We start from the raw sequence: 15149 nt of genomic DNA on the forward strand, positions 1-15149 counted from the left end.
GTCATCAGTCAATGTCTGACTGGAAATTGTTTGTATAGGTCACGATGTCAGAGAGTGTTTATAAGTTCACTTTTATCGTATCGCTTTCTTCGATTTTGAGATTTTTTCTAAGGTCACTTGTATAGAATCGCTTTCTAGGCGCGATACCATTTTTGACTTCACAATGAAAACATTATCAATGACTTCACATGATTGCCTGAGAGTAGATCAACTTCTCAGTGCTTGATTTTTATTTATTGATTTTTGCTATAGCATTTTCCGAGGAGGCCAGGCTAAAAAAACATACACAATTGCTAGGCTATTTGACATAGTTTAACTTTGTAGCCTAAGCATGCAGCACAGATGCTTAGTTATAAGTTATATTAAACACAGTTAAATGAAAAGTAAACACTTGGAATATGGTCTACTGTCATATATTTTTACAACTGGAGGCGAAACAGTATTGCACCTAGCAAAAGGTCTATGTTTATCAATTAGTCATTGATTGGAAAAAGTTATCGATTGTATCAAGTTGGAGAGTCTGGTTTTAAGGCCAACCCGAGATATCGTCAAACACCATTAACGGGCCTGTCTCATAGTTTATCAGGCCAAATTCTAGAAAGGCAGGGTAGTGTCCACTATAACCAAAAAAGGCACTTTTTCTGGGTTTTTATAAAAAGGACTATTTTTACCATCGTTTTTCTTATTCTTGAAGGGCAGCGTTGATGATCTGTGTCCCAAAATTGGATGAGAAAATTACTGTAAATAAAGGGGGAAGTTTCAGACTGGAGGCAGCGTTGAACCAGGCAATTAAAGCAATATTAGGGTTTGATTATCAACTTCTTTTTAGCATGATGTCAAAAATTCAAAGTGTAGTATTTTTTGTGAAAATTTAATCCATTAGTAGGCATTTTGCGCTACTTTTATAACCTCCTAGATAAAAAGTCCAGCATTCCCCATGGGGTCTTTGATTCGCATTTTTTGCATTTTTTGCTCATTTCTAGGCTATGAAAGGCCAGGGAAGGGTCAAATGGTTTAAAAATGGTTTCTTGTACTGGTGTTCAGCATAAATAACAAAATAACCCCAGCAAGATCACTCAATGTTTAAATTTCAGACTAAAGAGGTTGATTTTCTCTGGTTCTAGTAGCAAAGTGCATGAAAGCAGCATTTTTGAGAACCATAAACTTTTAAACTCTTTAAGTTACACACTTGAAATTTTCAGCAATGAATACTTCAGGGAGGGCTCCAGGAAAAATCAATTTTGAGTTTTCAGAAATTTCCTACAAATCTTGATTTTGGCCCAAGAAAACCAGGTTTTAGCTTGAAATATTGGCATTTAACAAAATTACGAAACATTTAACGAAACTCAATTTCTAGGATGCCATTATGGATTTAAAGGAAATTTTTGAAAACTCAAAATTGATTTTTCCTAGAGCCCTCCCTGGAGTATTCATTGCTGAAAATTTCAAGTGTGTAACTTGAAGAGTTTAAATGTTTTGGGTGCTTCTCGATTTAAATACTGGTCTATTGTCATGCCTAGACATTTTGTATTGGGGACGACTTTAACATTTAGTTTTACAGCCTGGAAGGGACCAATAAAAGGCTTCTTTGAAATCATGCGAATTTTGCATTTACCTGGGTGTGTCGTAAGAGAATTTCTCTTTGAACACACTTCAACTTTTTTGGCAGCAACACCCATTTTTGCCACTGTTAAACAACAGTGGCGCCTACCTCTAAAAAACAGTTGAGTCCTCTGCAAAAATATCAAGCTCTCCATCATTAGGATTGACTTCACTTAGCATATCATTGATGTACGATGAAAAGCAATTAGGACCTAGAAGACAACCCTCTAGTACATCTTATCAAACATTTGCTCTATCTGATGAAATACCGTTGATTATCCTATACTGAGAGCGATAATCTAAATTGGATATTATGTACTCAAGAAATGATCCAGATATTCCACACCCAGCCAGTTTATTAAGCAAAATAGGATGAGCTACACTATCGAATGCTTTTTGAAAGTCAATAAATAAAACAACAACAACCTTTCCTGAATCAATAGATTTCAGCCATTTCTCTGTCATATAAAGAAGAAGATCTTCACAAGAGCTCTGTTTGAAAAAGTTCCATTGAGATTGAACGGTTCCAAATAACCAACTTGAGCATTACAAATGAATTTCTCAACGACTTTGTTTGGTATAGATAACAGTGAGATAGGACGATAATTACCACAATCTTTCTATGATCCTTTTTTTTATATATAAAGGATACCCTTGCAGTTTTTCAAGTTTAGGGAAAGGGACCATGCTCAACACCTTTACAAAAAAACTTGGAAAAGGCTTGAAACTGACGTTGATTCATGTAATTTAAAATCCTTTGAAGAAATATTATCAGGGCCACAAGATTTTTCATTTTTAACAGCTTAGGAAAAACATTCATCACACCATGCATCCTCATTTCTAATTTTGTAGATTAGGGTTCATTCCTTTTCAAACACAACATTGATACACAGAATTTGGAATTAGGTCTCAATAACTGCTGGGTCCAAGATCGTGGTGTTAGAGACTCCGGGCGTTTGAAAAGATTATTTTCAAGTATTTTTTTCAGATACTTAATTGACTTAACTTTGGTTTGCTTTCTATAAGCCGATACGATAAGTCCTTCAATAGGTTCGCTAAATAAGCAGAATTTTGATTATTTGTCAAAAAATAAATTTATGTACTTATTGTATATTGTATGAAAAGCGAATAGTGATGTAAAGAATTCCTTTTTTTTAATTCTGTTCTAATTTCTTCCTTCAATGAACATTCATTAGGTCTAGCAACGTCCCTGAACATTCTTTCATTTGAGAAAATTGAATAATTTATGAGTTTGTCACTATGGTTATATAAAATCTGCAACAGAGTATTGAATGTGTTTAATATTTTTTTCCTATCAATTTTGCCCTATTCCAATAACCTCTACTCGTGTTAAACTGTTTCAAGATTTTTTTCTTATCCACTTTTTTAGTGAAAAGGCAAAGAATAAAAAGTGAAATGTGTTTTAATGGATCTGCAATAATTGATTGAATATGACTTTCAATAAACATGATTTTCTATTCCCTTTACTTTTGTCTTGTCTGGTATCAGGCCGTACTTTCACAACCTTGTTTACAAAATCGCAAGATTTTCACTGAAAAGACTGGCATAGTCACAGATGGATATGATAGATACCAAAATGATTTGTCATGTGAATGGTTAATAGAAGGTATTTATTTTTCATTCTACTTGTCGCATTATATCATCATGCTTGATCAACAAACATTGAGGCCAATGTTTCTGATTTAACAAGTTGAAGATTTTTATTAACATTTTTATAAATTCTAGGGGGACCACCAGAAGTAGTAACAATTCACTTCACCTCATTTTATACTGAATGCACATACGATTATATTCATATACACGATGGTAATTCATCTCAATCACCTCTTCTTGCCACCATTTCTGGCTCACAAACTGACATTACACTCTCCTCCACACAAAATCAAGTAAGATAATTTTCTTCTTCACTTTGTTTTATTTATAATCATTTTTGTCCGAGATAGGTATGATGAAAGCAGCATTTTTCGATGATAGGTTTCATACTTAGGTACAAACAGAAACGGCAAACGATATCATTCACGTACAACAAAGACATTTTGTAGTTGTAATTCATCTTGCTTTCATACAGTCGAAGCATATTTATAATGTGATGTTTCAGGTATACATTCTTCTGAGTACTGACGGCAATACGGCTTATGATGGGTTTAATTTGACATATTTCATACACAAATGTCCGATGAATTGTTCAAACAATGTTACTCATACCTTTGGTACCTGTCAAAGTGATGGCAAATGTCAATGCACCGGTTCCGCTTTTGGCGATCATTGCCAGTTTCAAATGTGTCCCAATGTATGTTTTCAAGGTAGTGGAAATGGTATCTGTAATATGGTAAGTTTTCATTGTACAGTTTCATTCAGTGTTTGAAAGTCTTGAAATGATATCCCTTCCTCTTACAGCTTAACTCTTCATATCTATCTATCTCCCTTTTTAAGCAACTATCAAAACTAAGTTTAGGTCGAAATAAAATTGCAGTGACAACCTAACTTTAACTCATGGTAACTCAGTTATACCTCTAGCTAAACTACACTAAAAACCTATAATACTCTTTCCATATAGGGTTTCACTCTTCCCATATTATATAGAATTCTTCTGGTCAGATATTTAGTGTCATGGACTTATAGGGGACACTGATCAGGAGAATTCAGATTACTTATATCTGTGAAAATAGTCATTAATTGTTTGTCTTTTTGCAGACGGAGAAAAAGTGTTCCTGCAATGATGAATTTTATGGGGATTCGTGCGTGATAGATAAAAAACCTAATACCAACCCTAACCGATGGTATCAGATCAGTGAATATTCTTCATTGCAGAAACGTGCTGGTCATGTTTCAGAGTATATCTCATCTGTTGATAGATTGTTTTTGTTTGGAGGTATGTTTTACTACGTATAATTTTACTTTAGATTCAAGAAGGCTTCATCATTTGAGGAGTTACAAACTATAATATACAAACTCTGCAGAACTCTGATGAATTTCGATTCATAATACTAAAAGTTGCACATTACTCCTTGATTCCAGATACAATTTTAAAAACAAAGGTTACAGCATACCAGTTTCCTTCTACCTCAAGGGGACTAATTTTTGCGACAACTAATTATCGCGAGACAGCTTCCCTCGCGAAATAATCTAATTTTCGCGGGACTTATTTTCGCGAGTAACTTCGATTGTAAATTTTCGCAAGGATTTAATTTCGCGAATTGGCGAATTTTTTCAGATTTTCACATTTTTCGTTAGTTTGATTACGAGATTTTATGTGTACAGTAGAGTCTCCATAACTCAAACGGCTACGAGGAATGAAAATTTATTCGAATCATAGAGACATTCGAGTAATGGCTAGACTCATTTAAGAGAGTTTCTTAGCTGAAAGAACTTTTAGTGTAGAAAACTTAATTTTCGCAAGGATTGAATTTCGCAAATTTAGCGAGAGATGAGAATTTGAAAATTTTCGCGAGATTATATTTCGCGAAAAAGGCGAAATTCGCGAAAATTCGCGAAATATAATCCCCGGGAAAATTTATTCCCTTAAGGTACATCGAGTGATGGATTTCAAAGAAAAGGAAAATGGTTTTCCTGGAGCCAGGATATTTGAGACAAATTTAGAGGGATGAAAATGATTAAGCGTCCATGGGAGGCCGAGAGTAAGTGAAGAATGGAAAATTCCAAATATAAAGAGACTAAATCTGGATTTATTATTAATATCTTTTATTCTGAAGCTCGAGTTTAACTGTTAACCTTTTTTTCTTTATTTAGGACTTTCTGCTGGTTCTGTTTTGGACGATTTGCCATATTTTGATTTCAAATTGAACAAATGGGACACAGTTGATTCGCACGGGCAACAACCTGTAAGTACTTTGGCAAATCTTTCATGTCTTGATCTTCCTCGCAGCCTTTTTTATCATCCAATTATTTGATAATAATCTTAATTTCTGCTGCTAGTAATCTATTTCACATTCACTCTTTCTAGGCTGGTGTATCTCTATGTGCAAGTGCGAAATACAAGGATGGCTTTCTGCTTTTTGGTGGAGAGCTGTCAAACAAGTCTCTTTCCAATGAACTTTGGTTCTTCAATGTAACTTCTTTGCTGTGGAATCTTGTCAGTAAAGACTCTTCCATACCAGGGCATGCTGGTCATGCCCTTGTATACTGGAACGAGTTTGTTTATGTTATTGGAGGTATAGTTTCTTCTACACGATAAACTTCTTCGTTTGTTGGGTCTTTGGGATGTTCTTTGAGATGCTCAACGCTGTCCTTATATATGTATGTATAGGAACTTCTTAGTGATTTTTAAAAAGTTGTCAACTTACTTTCTCTCTCAGGGCGTGTAGATGACGCATCAAACGACACTTTCTCTACAAATATTCACCGATTTGATATGTATAAAAAACAGTGGACTACGAAGAAACCTTCGTTTGGAAAGAGCTCTGATATGAGATTGTTCGGTCACACAGCACAATTTTATCCTGGAACGAACATTATTGTAATCCATGGAGGCTATCACCCTTCATCTCAATGGTAACGTGTGATGTCCTTCACTTTCTTTTTCCCTTTATTCTAGTTTAACCTGAATTGATAGCTATGCATACAGGGGGGGTACTAAGTTGTGGTACTGGACCAGTGCTGAAAAGTTGTACTTTCTTGTTTTTTGAAATTTATCTGAGACCACCACCACTTAGTACCCTGGTACTAAGTTGAATTTACCCCTTAAAATAGGTATAACACCCCTTAGTACACGGTACAATCTTGATATCACCATTGAGAAATGACACACCACCATTAAGTACCCTGTAATAAGTTGATTTCCTCCCTCAAAATAGGTATACCACCCTTTATTTCTTAGAAATGATAATTGCTGGTACACCTACTTGAAATTTTCTAAAAAACTTTTTTTTCTAACTTCATTTCTTATGGAAATTTCGAACTCATTTTAGGCCAAAATCAATTATAGAATCTGACAGCTCTTGAAAAACTATATATATAGAAGACTTTTTTAAACATGTCTGGTCCTAATTTGTTGCTTTGTTCCAAATTTGCACGATAATTACACTAATCAGGCCTACTATGACACCCAGGGGAAAACAAAAAAAAGAAGTTTGATAAACAATAAACGTAATAAACGTCCTAATAAAATTGTAAGACATAAATATAGACTGCTTATAATAAGAATTTTTTTGTGATTTTTCAGGATTTTGAATACCAGATACTGTACTGACTTGATGCCTCATATTTGGTATTGAGACCACCATTTAGTCCCTTGATACATACAATGTTTTTTTCAATTAGGACCACCACTTAGTACCATGTACTGAGTTGTTTTTTACTTACCTTATCAGACCACCACCCAGCACTGGCCCCCACAACTTAGTACCGACCCCCCATCCTGATGCATAAAGACAATTACCAATTATGTCAGTGGGGATTTTTATTCACATTACCCCTTCTGACCTTTATTAGCTGCACGCGGATTCTTTTTTTGCGGAAATATAGCTTGTGAAATTAGCAGAGGTTAGGATTAAGAGCTATTTTCAATCAATCAATTTCAAAATCCGTCTCTATTGACGTGAAAATCTCTTTAGTTTTCAACACCATGAAACTCTTGTTGTTAGTAAGTGCCCAAAGTTGAAAGGAGCTGCATGCCAGATCATTAAACTAATCTCACGAATATTAATTTTAGGAAAATTTCCAAGATGACAAACAAATTCTTTTTGTACGACATTGTGAACAATATATGGGATACGTTGCCAACAATTGGTGACCCCTTTGTTGCTACTGCTTTTCATAAAAGTGTTATCGCTGGCAATTATTTCATCACTTACGGTAATGTTTTGATCCATTTCTGACAGGTTGTATGAAAAATGGAAAATATTTGATTTCTTTTCAGTACCTGTCTTTCCTTGTTTCCAATCTTAAACTTAAAATCTTGTATTGACTTGTCCCCTTGCTTTTTCTTAACAGGTGGTTTTTCATCATGTGGGGAACTCAACGGATTGCGTTTTTTCAATCTTGATTGTAACCAATGGACGAAACCAGAGGCCTTACTTCCAAACGGTGGCAGTATATCCAATGTATTTCACAAGAGAGCCATTTACTCACACTCAATGACCATGAAGGACCACCATACGTTGCTTATCACTGGTGGTTTCGACAACATCCAAGCCTCTTCATTGTTTTTAGCATACAAACTACCCTTGTCAGTTGTCATGGTGGATAGTCAAACAAACACAACCCTTCCACTTGCTTCACATTGCAAAGATTACATCAACAAAGGTCAGTTCGGTGTCAACATCAATTTCTTTTTGTCCACCTATTAACCTGTAACTTTTTATGCCATTGGTCTTTTTTACGGGTTACTCAACGGGCTTTATTTAACACAGACGTTTTTTACACGTCCAACTTTATTATTAATTATATTTTTAAACTTTTTTGTCCTTTCCAAAACAACGTGATCGAAAAATGAACATGCATGACTGTTGTGTTTTAATTGCTTCTTAATTTGTCTACTACCAACAGTGGGTAGTCGATTTGCTCTTATGATCAAAACATAATCAATGTATTACATTAAAGTACTCATACGTGTAATATTTGCAAACCTTTAAAAGTCCTTTCTTGTTTCGTATTTCAAAGAACATTGTTTGGACGATCCAAATTGTCAATATTGCGACGGGAAATCAAAATGTCATGCTTCCGCCTATCCGCCCTCTGGTTGCTCCACATCTATTTGCTCCACCCAATGCAGTGTCTTCACAACGTGCGAGGTTTGTTCCTCTCAAGGAAGATGTCAGTGGTGTCCCTTGGATAGTCAGTGTTATGATTCACTGAAAGCCTCGACTGCTTGCAAAGAACCAGCTGTTCATTGGTGGAACAATGCAGTTATCGGCTTGATCCGCCACCCTGTCGAATGTGCAGTCAAGGACACGCCACCTGGACTCACTGAAATCAAATATTCAAACCCTCCTAACTACCTCCACCCAGAAGCTGTTCGAGTTAAACCCGAAATGACATTAGAGAATGATGAAATTCAAGCGAAAATGCTTGTGCGGTGGAAAGGAAAAATCCATCCCTTTTTAGAAGCAAGCTTCGATGCTCAAATAGAACTTTACTTGAGATATTCTTCTGTCAATATCACGATGCTGGTATCAAAAGAAGAGCGCTCAACCATCATGGTATTTTAATTTTTTGTCGCTTTTAATTGTTTGCTTGTCGCTGTTTTGCTTAACCCTTTTAGCCCCAGGGAGGGGGTAGAAACTACCACGCTGGAGTGCTTTTGTGTATATCTCTGAGAAAAATTTTTTAAAGGACTTGAAACTTTCTGACTTTTGGCAAAATTTCAGGGTCATAGGTTGTCCAGATCAGGTTTTATGACTTTATTGTGAAACATGACATAAAACCCAGCTAAAATCGCTTAAAACTCAAAATTTTGAAGTGCTGATAACTTCTAAACTATTTATTTAACCATCTTCAAAAAAATCTATGACAAAGAATATCTTCATGAAAAAGTCTTACCAATGATGCTACGCTTAAGGAATATAAAAATCGAAGAAACTGAAAGAATCGGAAAAATTTTCGAAGTAAAGAGAAGATGAGAAACGCCTTCGACCAATAAATGTCCGATTTGCAAACGAAGAAGACAAAAATACAGTGTTAAAGGCAATCACCAAAGGAGGATTACCCTTAAAAATACCCTTCCGAGTGACAGAAGGTCTTACGAAAAGTGAAAGGAAGACAATCAAAGAGTGGTGTTTCATAGCCCAAAGAATGAATACTTCAATAAAGGACGCAAACTTCAAATTTAAAGTCAGGGGGAGCCCTAGGAAAAAACTCTACCTTAAGAAAATTGTAAACCGTACAAAGAGTGGTTCATAGAGGCCCATGTGCTCGCACGGTGGCCTGCGAACTTGTATAGCATTATTATTACATTCAAATTTTGAATGTAGGTATTGACAATATAAATTTGAAATATTAAAAAAAAATCTTCTTCAGCACAGATTTTAAGATAAAATCTTTATGGAATATGCAAAACCGGCAATAATGTTAAAGGGCAGCCCTTTATCTTTCAAAATCTTTAAACAGAATCTAAATGATATCTTTATTGGTTGGACTGTAAAAGTTAAAGCATATGGTAGAAGGCCTATAAAAATATATCGCTGTTCCAAAAGGGATTTTTTTCATTTGTGTGTTTTTTTTTCATGTGTTTTAGGGTGAATTGTTCCAAAGGATTCGCTTTCCAGACAGTATCAAAGACGAGACGTTGAAGGGACGACCAGATTTCACGGCCATTTTCCCGGTCAAAGATGAGCAACAGGGTGGTCGAGATGTGTGGTACAATTTCGATGTATGGTTGAAGAAGACGGAAGAATCCAACAGAAAACATCTCCTTTTTCACGCCTTCTGGATCAACGCAGAATCCTCTGATTACGTAAGTTTGCTAAGTTATTGTTCAAATGGAATCATTGTTTACTAATTTGGCGGCTTCAGTATCAAAACAAACATTAAATTACATTTTTACACTCTTTTGCAGAAGCTGATCAGCTTTCGACACTTGGAGCCTTTGGCCGGTGTTGATAGTTGCTCTCAACATCGTTCATGCATGGGATGTTTGACAGACGCATCCTGTGGTTGGTGTGTCGATCAATGTGTCTCTAGAAATGCATGCGCACCACAGTTCATACAGCATCGACAAGAGCAATGTTTTTTATGTCAAAACTACTTCACTTGTAACCAATGCAACCAGGTACAATAGCCGTCTCTTACCATTCTCTGAATATTCTTTGTGGGGGAGGGGGTGAAATTGTTTGCCCGATTGAGTAGTTAGTAGACTAGTAAACTAGTCAGTTGAAAACAGACCCATATACAAAAAATTCAAGCTCCAAATAAAAAGAATCGAAGAGGTGAGGTTGCGTGTCTTTTCTGAATTTCAACGACTAGAAGCTTCTTCCCTGAAAAAACGTTGTTTAATTTTACAACCTTTTTTAGGTTTTTGAGAATCCATCCAACTTTTTTGACTAAATGATATTTTATAGTAACATTAAACATGAGAGCATATAAATAAATGAGCATTTCCAAAAATGCAATAAACAGAAAGAAAAATAAATGCAATCCCGAACGGGTCAGACATACAGAAATCTGTATGTCTCTCCTTACGATTTTAGGTGAAGAAAAAGAGGCGTTGGAAGAAGCTTCTAGTTATTTTCCTTTTCTCTCACGCGCGCTGAATATTTAATTAGTATTTACATTATTTGATTGACAGTTTTATTATAAGTAATAACCGACTAGTTTACTAGTCTAAGGCGGTGGTTACACGTAACCAGGGTGAAATTCACCCCGGGGTGAAATGGAAAAATAATTCACCCCGGGGTGAAAATCATTTTGGGATACACGTCGGCGAAAGGCGGGGTGAAAACCCTATTTTTCAGTCCGGGTGAAAATTTTAATTTATTTTCACCCCGGCGTGAAAACGTAAAGTCTGTTCACGATAAGTGTGCACTCTTTTTTCTTTTACCTATAACTTTTGAAGGAATTCTTCAATCTTTATAAATTTGGTATCGTTAGAGAGATATTTGTGAGTGGAACAATTTAAAATAAAAAAATCTTTAAAAAAATTCTAAAAATGAAGATGAAAATAAAGAAGAAAAAAATGAAGATCTTGTAGAAAAGTGCTATAACTTTCATATTCACTGGAGAGATTTTTTGATCTTAGGTCATCACTTTGAAGAAATTTTACTAAAATACTTATTCAATATAAAGTTATGATGCAAAGCTAATAATTGATTGACCTCAAAAAACAGCAGAAAACAGCAGAAAACAACGTTTTTAGACGTCAATCAGCTTATAACTTTGTTTGATATCTTTTGACTGAATGATTATTTTGGAGAATTTTTTTCACAGTGATGACGTTCGATGATCAAGGATTCACTTCAGTGAAAATGATAGTTATAGCACTTTTCTACAAGATCTTCATTTTTTTCTTCTTCATTTAAATCTTCATTTTTAGGATTTTTTCAAAGATTTCTTGATTTCAAATATTTCCACTAACTAATATCTTTCCAATGATACCAAATTTGTAAAGATTGAAGAATTCCTTCAAAAACTATAGGTAAAAGAAAAAAGAGTGCACACTTATCGTGAACAGACTTTAATCATGGATAACTTTTAAATTCAACCCGGGGTGAAAAAGAAATTGTGTATACATGTAAAAATCTGCAAAAATTAGCAAAAAAAATTCTCAAAAAATTTTTCACTCCGGTCCTCAGGACCGGGGTGAAATCAACCCCGGGGTGAGTTCAACCCGCCTAAAAACGATTTCACCCCGCCTAAATACGTGTATACAGAAACAGTGTTTTCTTTATAGACCGGAGTGAATTTCACCCCGGGGTGAATTTTTTTTTTATTTCACCCCGGGGTGAATTTCACCCCGGCTACGTGTAACCACCGCCTAAGTAGTTAGTTGATGCTTAAAAATCACTATGGCGAATTGTTTAGACTTTCATTATCCTAAATACATTGAATGTACTTTTTTATTCAGCTTGTTTGCAAAAAAAAGGAGAGAATTTTCACCAACTTTAAAACGTTAAAAGTTTCCTTAAATCGAACGATTTTTTTCCCCTTGGTGACACTACTGTATCTTGATTTTCCAACATCATGCTTTTGATTTTTAGGATCAATTTTGTGCTTGGCAAAAGAACGAGTGTAAAATGAAGCATTTGGTCAGCGAATCAAAGATCACTCAATGTCATGATGGCTGCACCAGGTAAGCTGCCTTCATCTTCGCTTTGTAATCATCTTTCGCTCTTGTCTTGCAATTATAGATATTTCTTTAATTCGTACTCTAAATCTCATCTTTCAGTTTTGAGACATTGGAAAGTTGTGTTGAAGGGGAAAAGACTGGTTGTTTTTGGTGTAGCGGGCGTCAGAAATGTCTTTCTTTCGCTGACTATCACCCGCAAAACCTCTTTTCCGACTGTTATCGCTCGATTACCAGGTATGGTACGCTACACTTCTTCCCGCTCATTTGCTCTTTTACATTCACAATTTTGTCTATTTTTGGTCCATCATCTACAAAGAAGAAGAGTTATTCGAGTGGATAAAATGATGATGATATGGTATATCTTTTTCTTTGTAGTACTCCAAGGACGGTTGATTGCAATGCTTTATCTGATTGTGCAAGCTGTATAAAAGAATGGCGTTGTGGGTGGTGCTTCAATGAAAACAATCCGTTGATTGGCAGGTTCGAATTCTTTATTTTTCAAAATCCACCTAAGAACTCAAGAATCCATCAAAGTCCAAAAATCCACCAGTGCCGTAGGAAGCACTTTCATATTGGGGGGGGGGGACTGAAGTTTAGTGACACCGTGAGGGCCAACCATGGTTTAGCCCGTGGGGGGAAATTTTGAAAAGTTGAACTCTAAACATAGCCCCCCCCCCCAGTTGCTACGGCACTGAGAACAATCAACATACTCAACAGGCCCTTAATGTCCATTTTTGGACCTACCCCGGTGGGGTGGAGGTCCTATAAATTAACCTTTGTCCGTTCGTTTTTCCGTTCGTTCGTTCGTTCGTTCGTTATTAGCTTTCCTTGGCTCATTAGTTTTTTCTGATTTTTTGCACAAAGATGTGTAACTATAAACCCTCGAATGTGACGGAGCCCGATTTTCGAAAAAAAAAAATTAGGGGGAAATTTGGGCCAAAAAACGGCTAAAAAACGGGTTTTTTGGACTTTGTGAAAAATTGGATCGTTAACTTTTTCTGATTTTTTGCATGAAAGTAGGGTACCATCATAGGTAAAAGATGGCTCAAGCAGATTTTTTCAAAAAAAAGTTTTTCGCTCAAAAAACGCATGTTTATCTATAAGAATCACTATTAATAAGCATACATCAATGTTCTTAGTTAAATTACTCAATTTTTTTTATGAGATAGATGTTTTTTTTGCTCATGAGAGCTTACTTTTGAAGAATGTGTGTGTTTAGACATGAAATTGCCTCTTTGATTCTTTATGATTTTTTGCACAAAGATGCATAACTATAAACCCTCGAATGTGACGGAGCCTGACTTTCAAAAAAAAAAACGGCTAAAGAACGGGTTTTTTGGACTTTGTGAAAAATTGAATCATTAACTTTTTCTGATTTTTTGCATGAAAGTAGGGTACCATAGGTAAAAGATGGCTCAAGTAGATTTTTTCAAAAAAATTTTGTTGGCTCAAAAAACGCATGTTTATCTACCGGGTGCACCAAAAAAAAGTATACAGGTTTGTCGAGATATTGTGAGCTTCAGGATTTATATTTTTTGTTCATTCTTGTTTTATTGTATAGAGGATGCTCTAACTTGAATTTTGAGCTATTATACATTAAATTTGAAAAAGTAGTTCGAAAGTTATTTCCAAAAAACTGACTTTTTTTCCATGTCGAAATTTCAAAAAATCATTAAAAACAGCAATCACGCTATAAATAAGACAAAATGACAAAAACACAATTTCATTTTTTCACTTTTTTTTTCACTTTGTTTTGCCAACGGTTTGTCCATCTTATTTACACGTCATGAATATTTTCAACACCAGCAAACTCAATGCAGACCCAAGTTCTTTGAGCAACGAGTTGAGGAATGGTGATTTATTTTTTCAAAAATTTTCTCACTTAGCACACCACATCTCTCTTGGAGATTTCCAAAAAAAATTTTCATCCTTAACAAAAATACTTTTCCACATGGGAATAGCTTGTTTTACCATATTCTTAAATTCTGTAACGACTTTTGATGAACACAGTTGCATTTTTTGGTATTTTTATGTGTAAAGAAGGTAAGTGGCAAGAGAAAAGTTTGCTCGCTGTTTTTGATGAATTCTTGAAATTTCGACATTAAAAAAAAGTCAGTTTTTCAAAAATAATTTTCGAATTACTTTTTCAAACCTAATGTATGACAGCTCAAAATTCAAGTTAGAGCATCCTCTATGCGATAAAAAAAGAATGAACAAAAAATTTAAATCCTGAAGCTCACAATATCTCGACAAAGTTGTATACTTTTTTTTGGTGCACCCGGTATAAGAATCACTATTGATAAGCATACATCAATGTTCTTAGCCAAATTACTCAATTTTTTGATGAGATAGATGTATTTTTGCTCACAAAGTCTTGAATATGAAAGAATATTTTAAGAGCATGAAATTTGGTTTTTAAACGTTTTTTTTATAAGAAACAAACGACTAATTCTAATAGATCGTCACTATTTGTGTTCTGAATGATTGTCTAATGGTCACGCTCACGTAGATATCAATTATATATGTGTTAAATGCATAACTAGGTAGGTCCATAAAAGTATCACTTGTTTTTTTTTTTAGTTGTTCAAGAGGTGATTTCACGAGCCCCAAGTCGACTTGTTCCAATTCAAGGTATGGGGTGTTGCTTCTAAATTATTCAGATAAGTAGAACCCTTTCATAATTTATGCAGAAGGAATTTCAAACCTTCTGAACTTTAGATTTTCTTTGTTGTTCAAGTTATATTTTTATATTATACCTTCTTTAGCACAAAACTTACCTATCTGT

The 15149-nt window shown here is 35.0% G+C and overlaps 1 protein-coding gene across 1 annotated transcript in view; it reads left to right on the top strand.

The window, feature by feature from the left end:
* The first annotated feature begins 2945 nt into the window (after positions 1 to 2945).
* The window catches only part of LOC136802562 (multiple epidermal growth factor-like domains protein 8), a 33409-nt gene continuing 21205 nt past the window's right edge, over positions 2946 to 15149 (top strand). The window contains exons 1-16 of the mRNA XM_067059300.1: positions 2946 to 3229; positions 3349 to 3509; positions 3722 to 3952; positions 4318 to 4495; positions 5374 to 5465; positions 5588 to 5795; positions 5940 to 6135; positions 7295 to 7437; positions 7576 to 7887; positions 8245 to 8783; positions 9818 to 10036; positions 10139 to 10351; positions 12276 to 12367; positions 12464 to 12598; positions 12740 to 12844; positions 14945 to 14995. Coding sequence (XP_066915401.1) covers positions 3070 to 3229; positions 3349 to 3509; positions 3722 to 3952; positions 4318 to 4495; positions 5374 to 5465; positions 5588 to 5795; positions 5940 to 6135; positions 7295 to 7437; positions 7576 to 7887; positions 8245 to 8783; positions 9818 to 10036; positions 10139 to 10351; positions 12276 to 12367; positions 12464 to 12598; positions 12740 to 12844; positions 14945 to 14995 — 3035 coding nt within the window. The 5' untranslated portion in view covers positions 2946 to 3069. The remainder of the gene's footprint in view (positions 3230 to 3348; positions 3510 to 3721; positions 3953 to 4317; positions 4496 to 5373; positions 5466 to 5587; positions 5796 to 5939; positions 6136 to 7294; positions 7438 to 7575; positions 7888 to 8244; positions 8784 to 9817; positions 10037 to 10138; positions 10352 to 12275; positions 12368 to 12463; positions 12599 to 12739; positions 12845 to 14944; positions 14996 to 15149) is intronic.

This window comes from Clytia hemisphaerica, unplaced genomic scaffold (assembly GCF_902728285.1).
Source record: "Clytia hemisphaerica strain Z4C2 unplaced genomic scaffold, Clytia hemisphaerica genome assembly, whole genome shotgun sequence".
Taxonomy (NCBI): Eukaryota; Metazoa; Cnidaria; class Hydrozoa; order Leptothecata; family Clytiidae; genus Clytia; species Clytia hemisphaerica.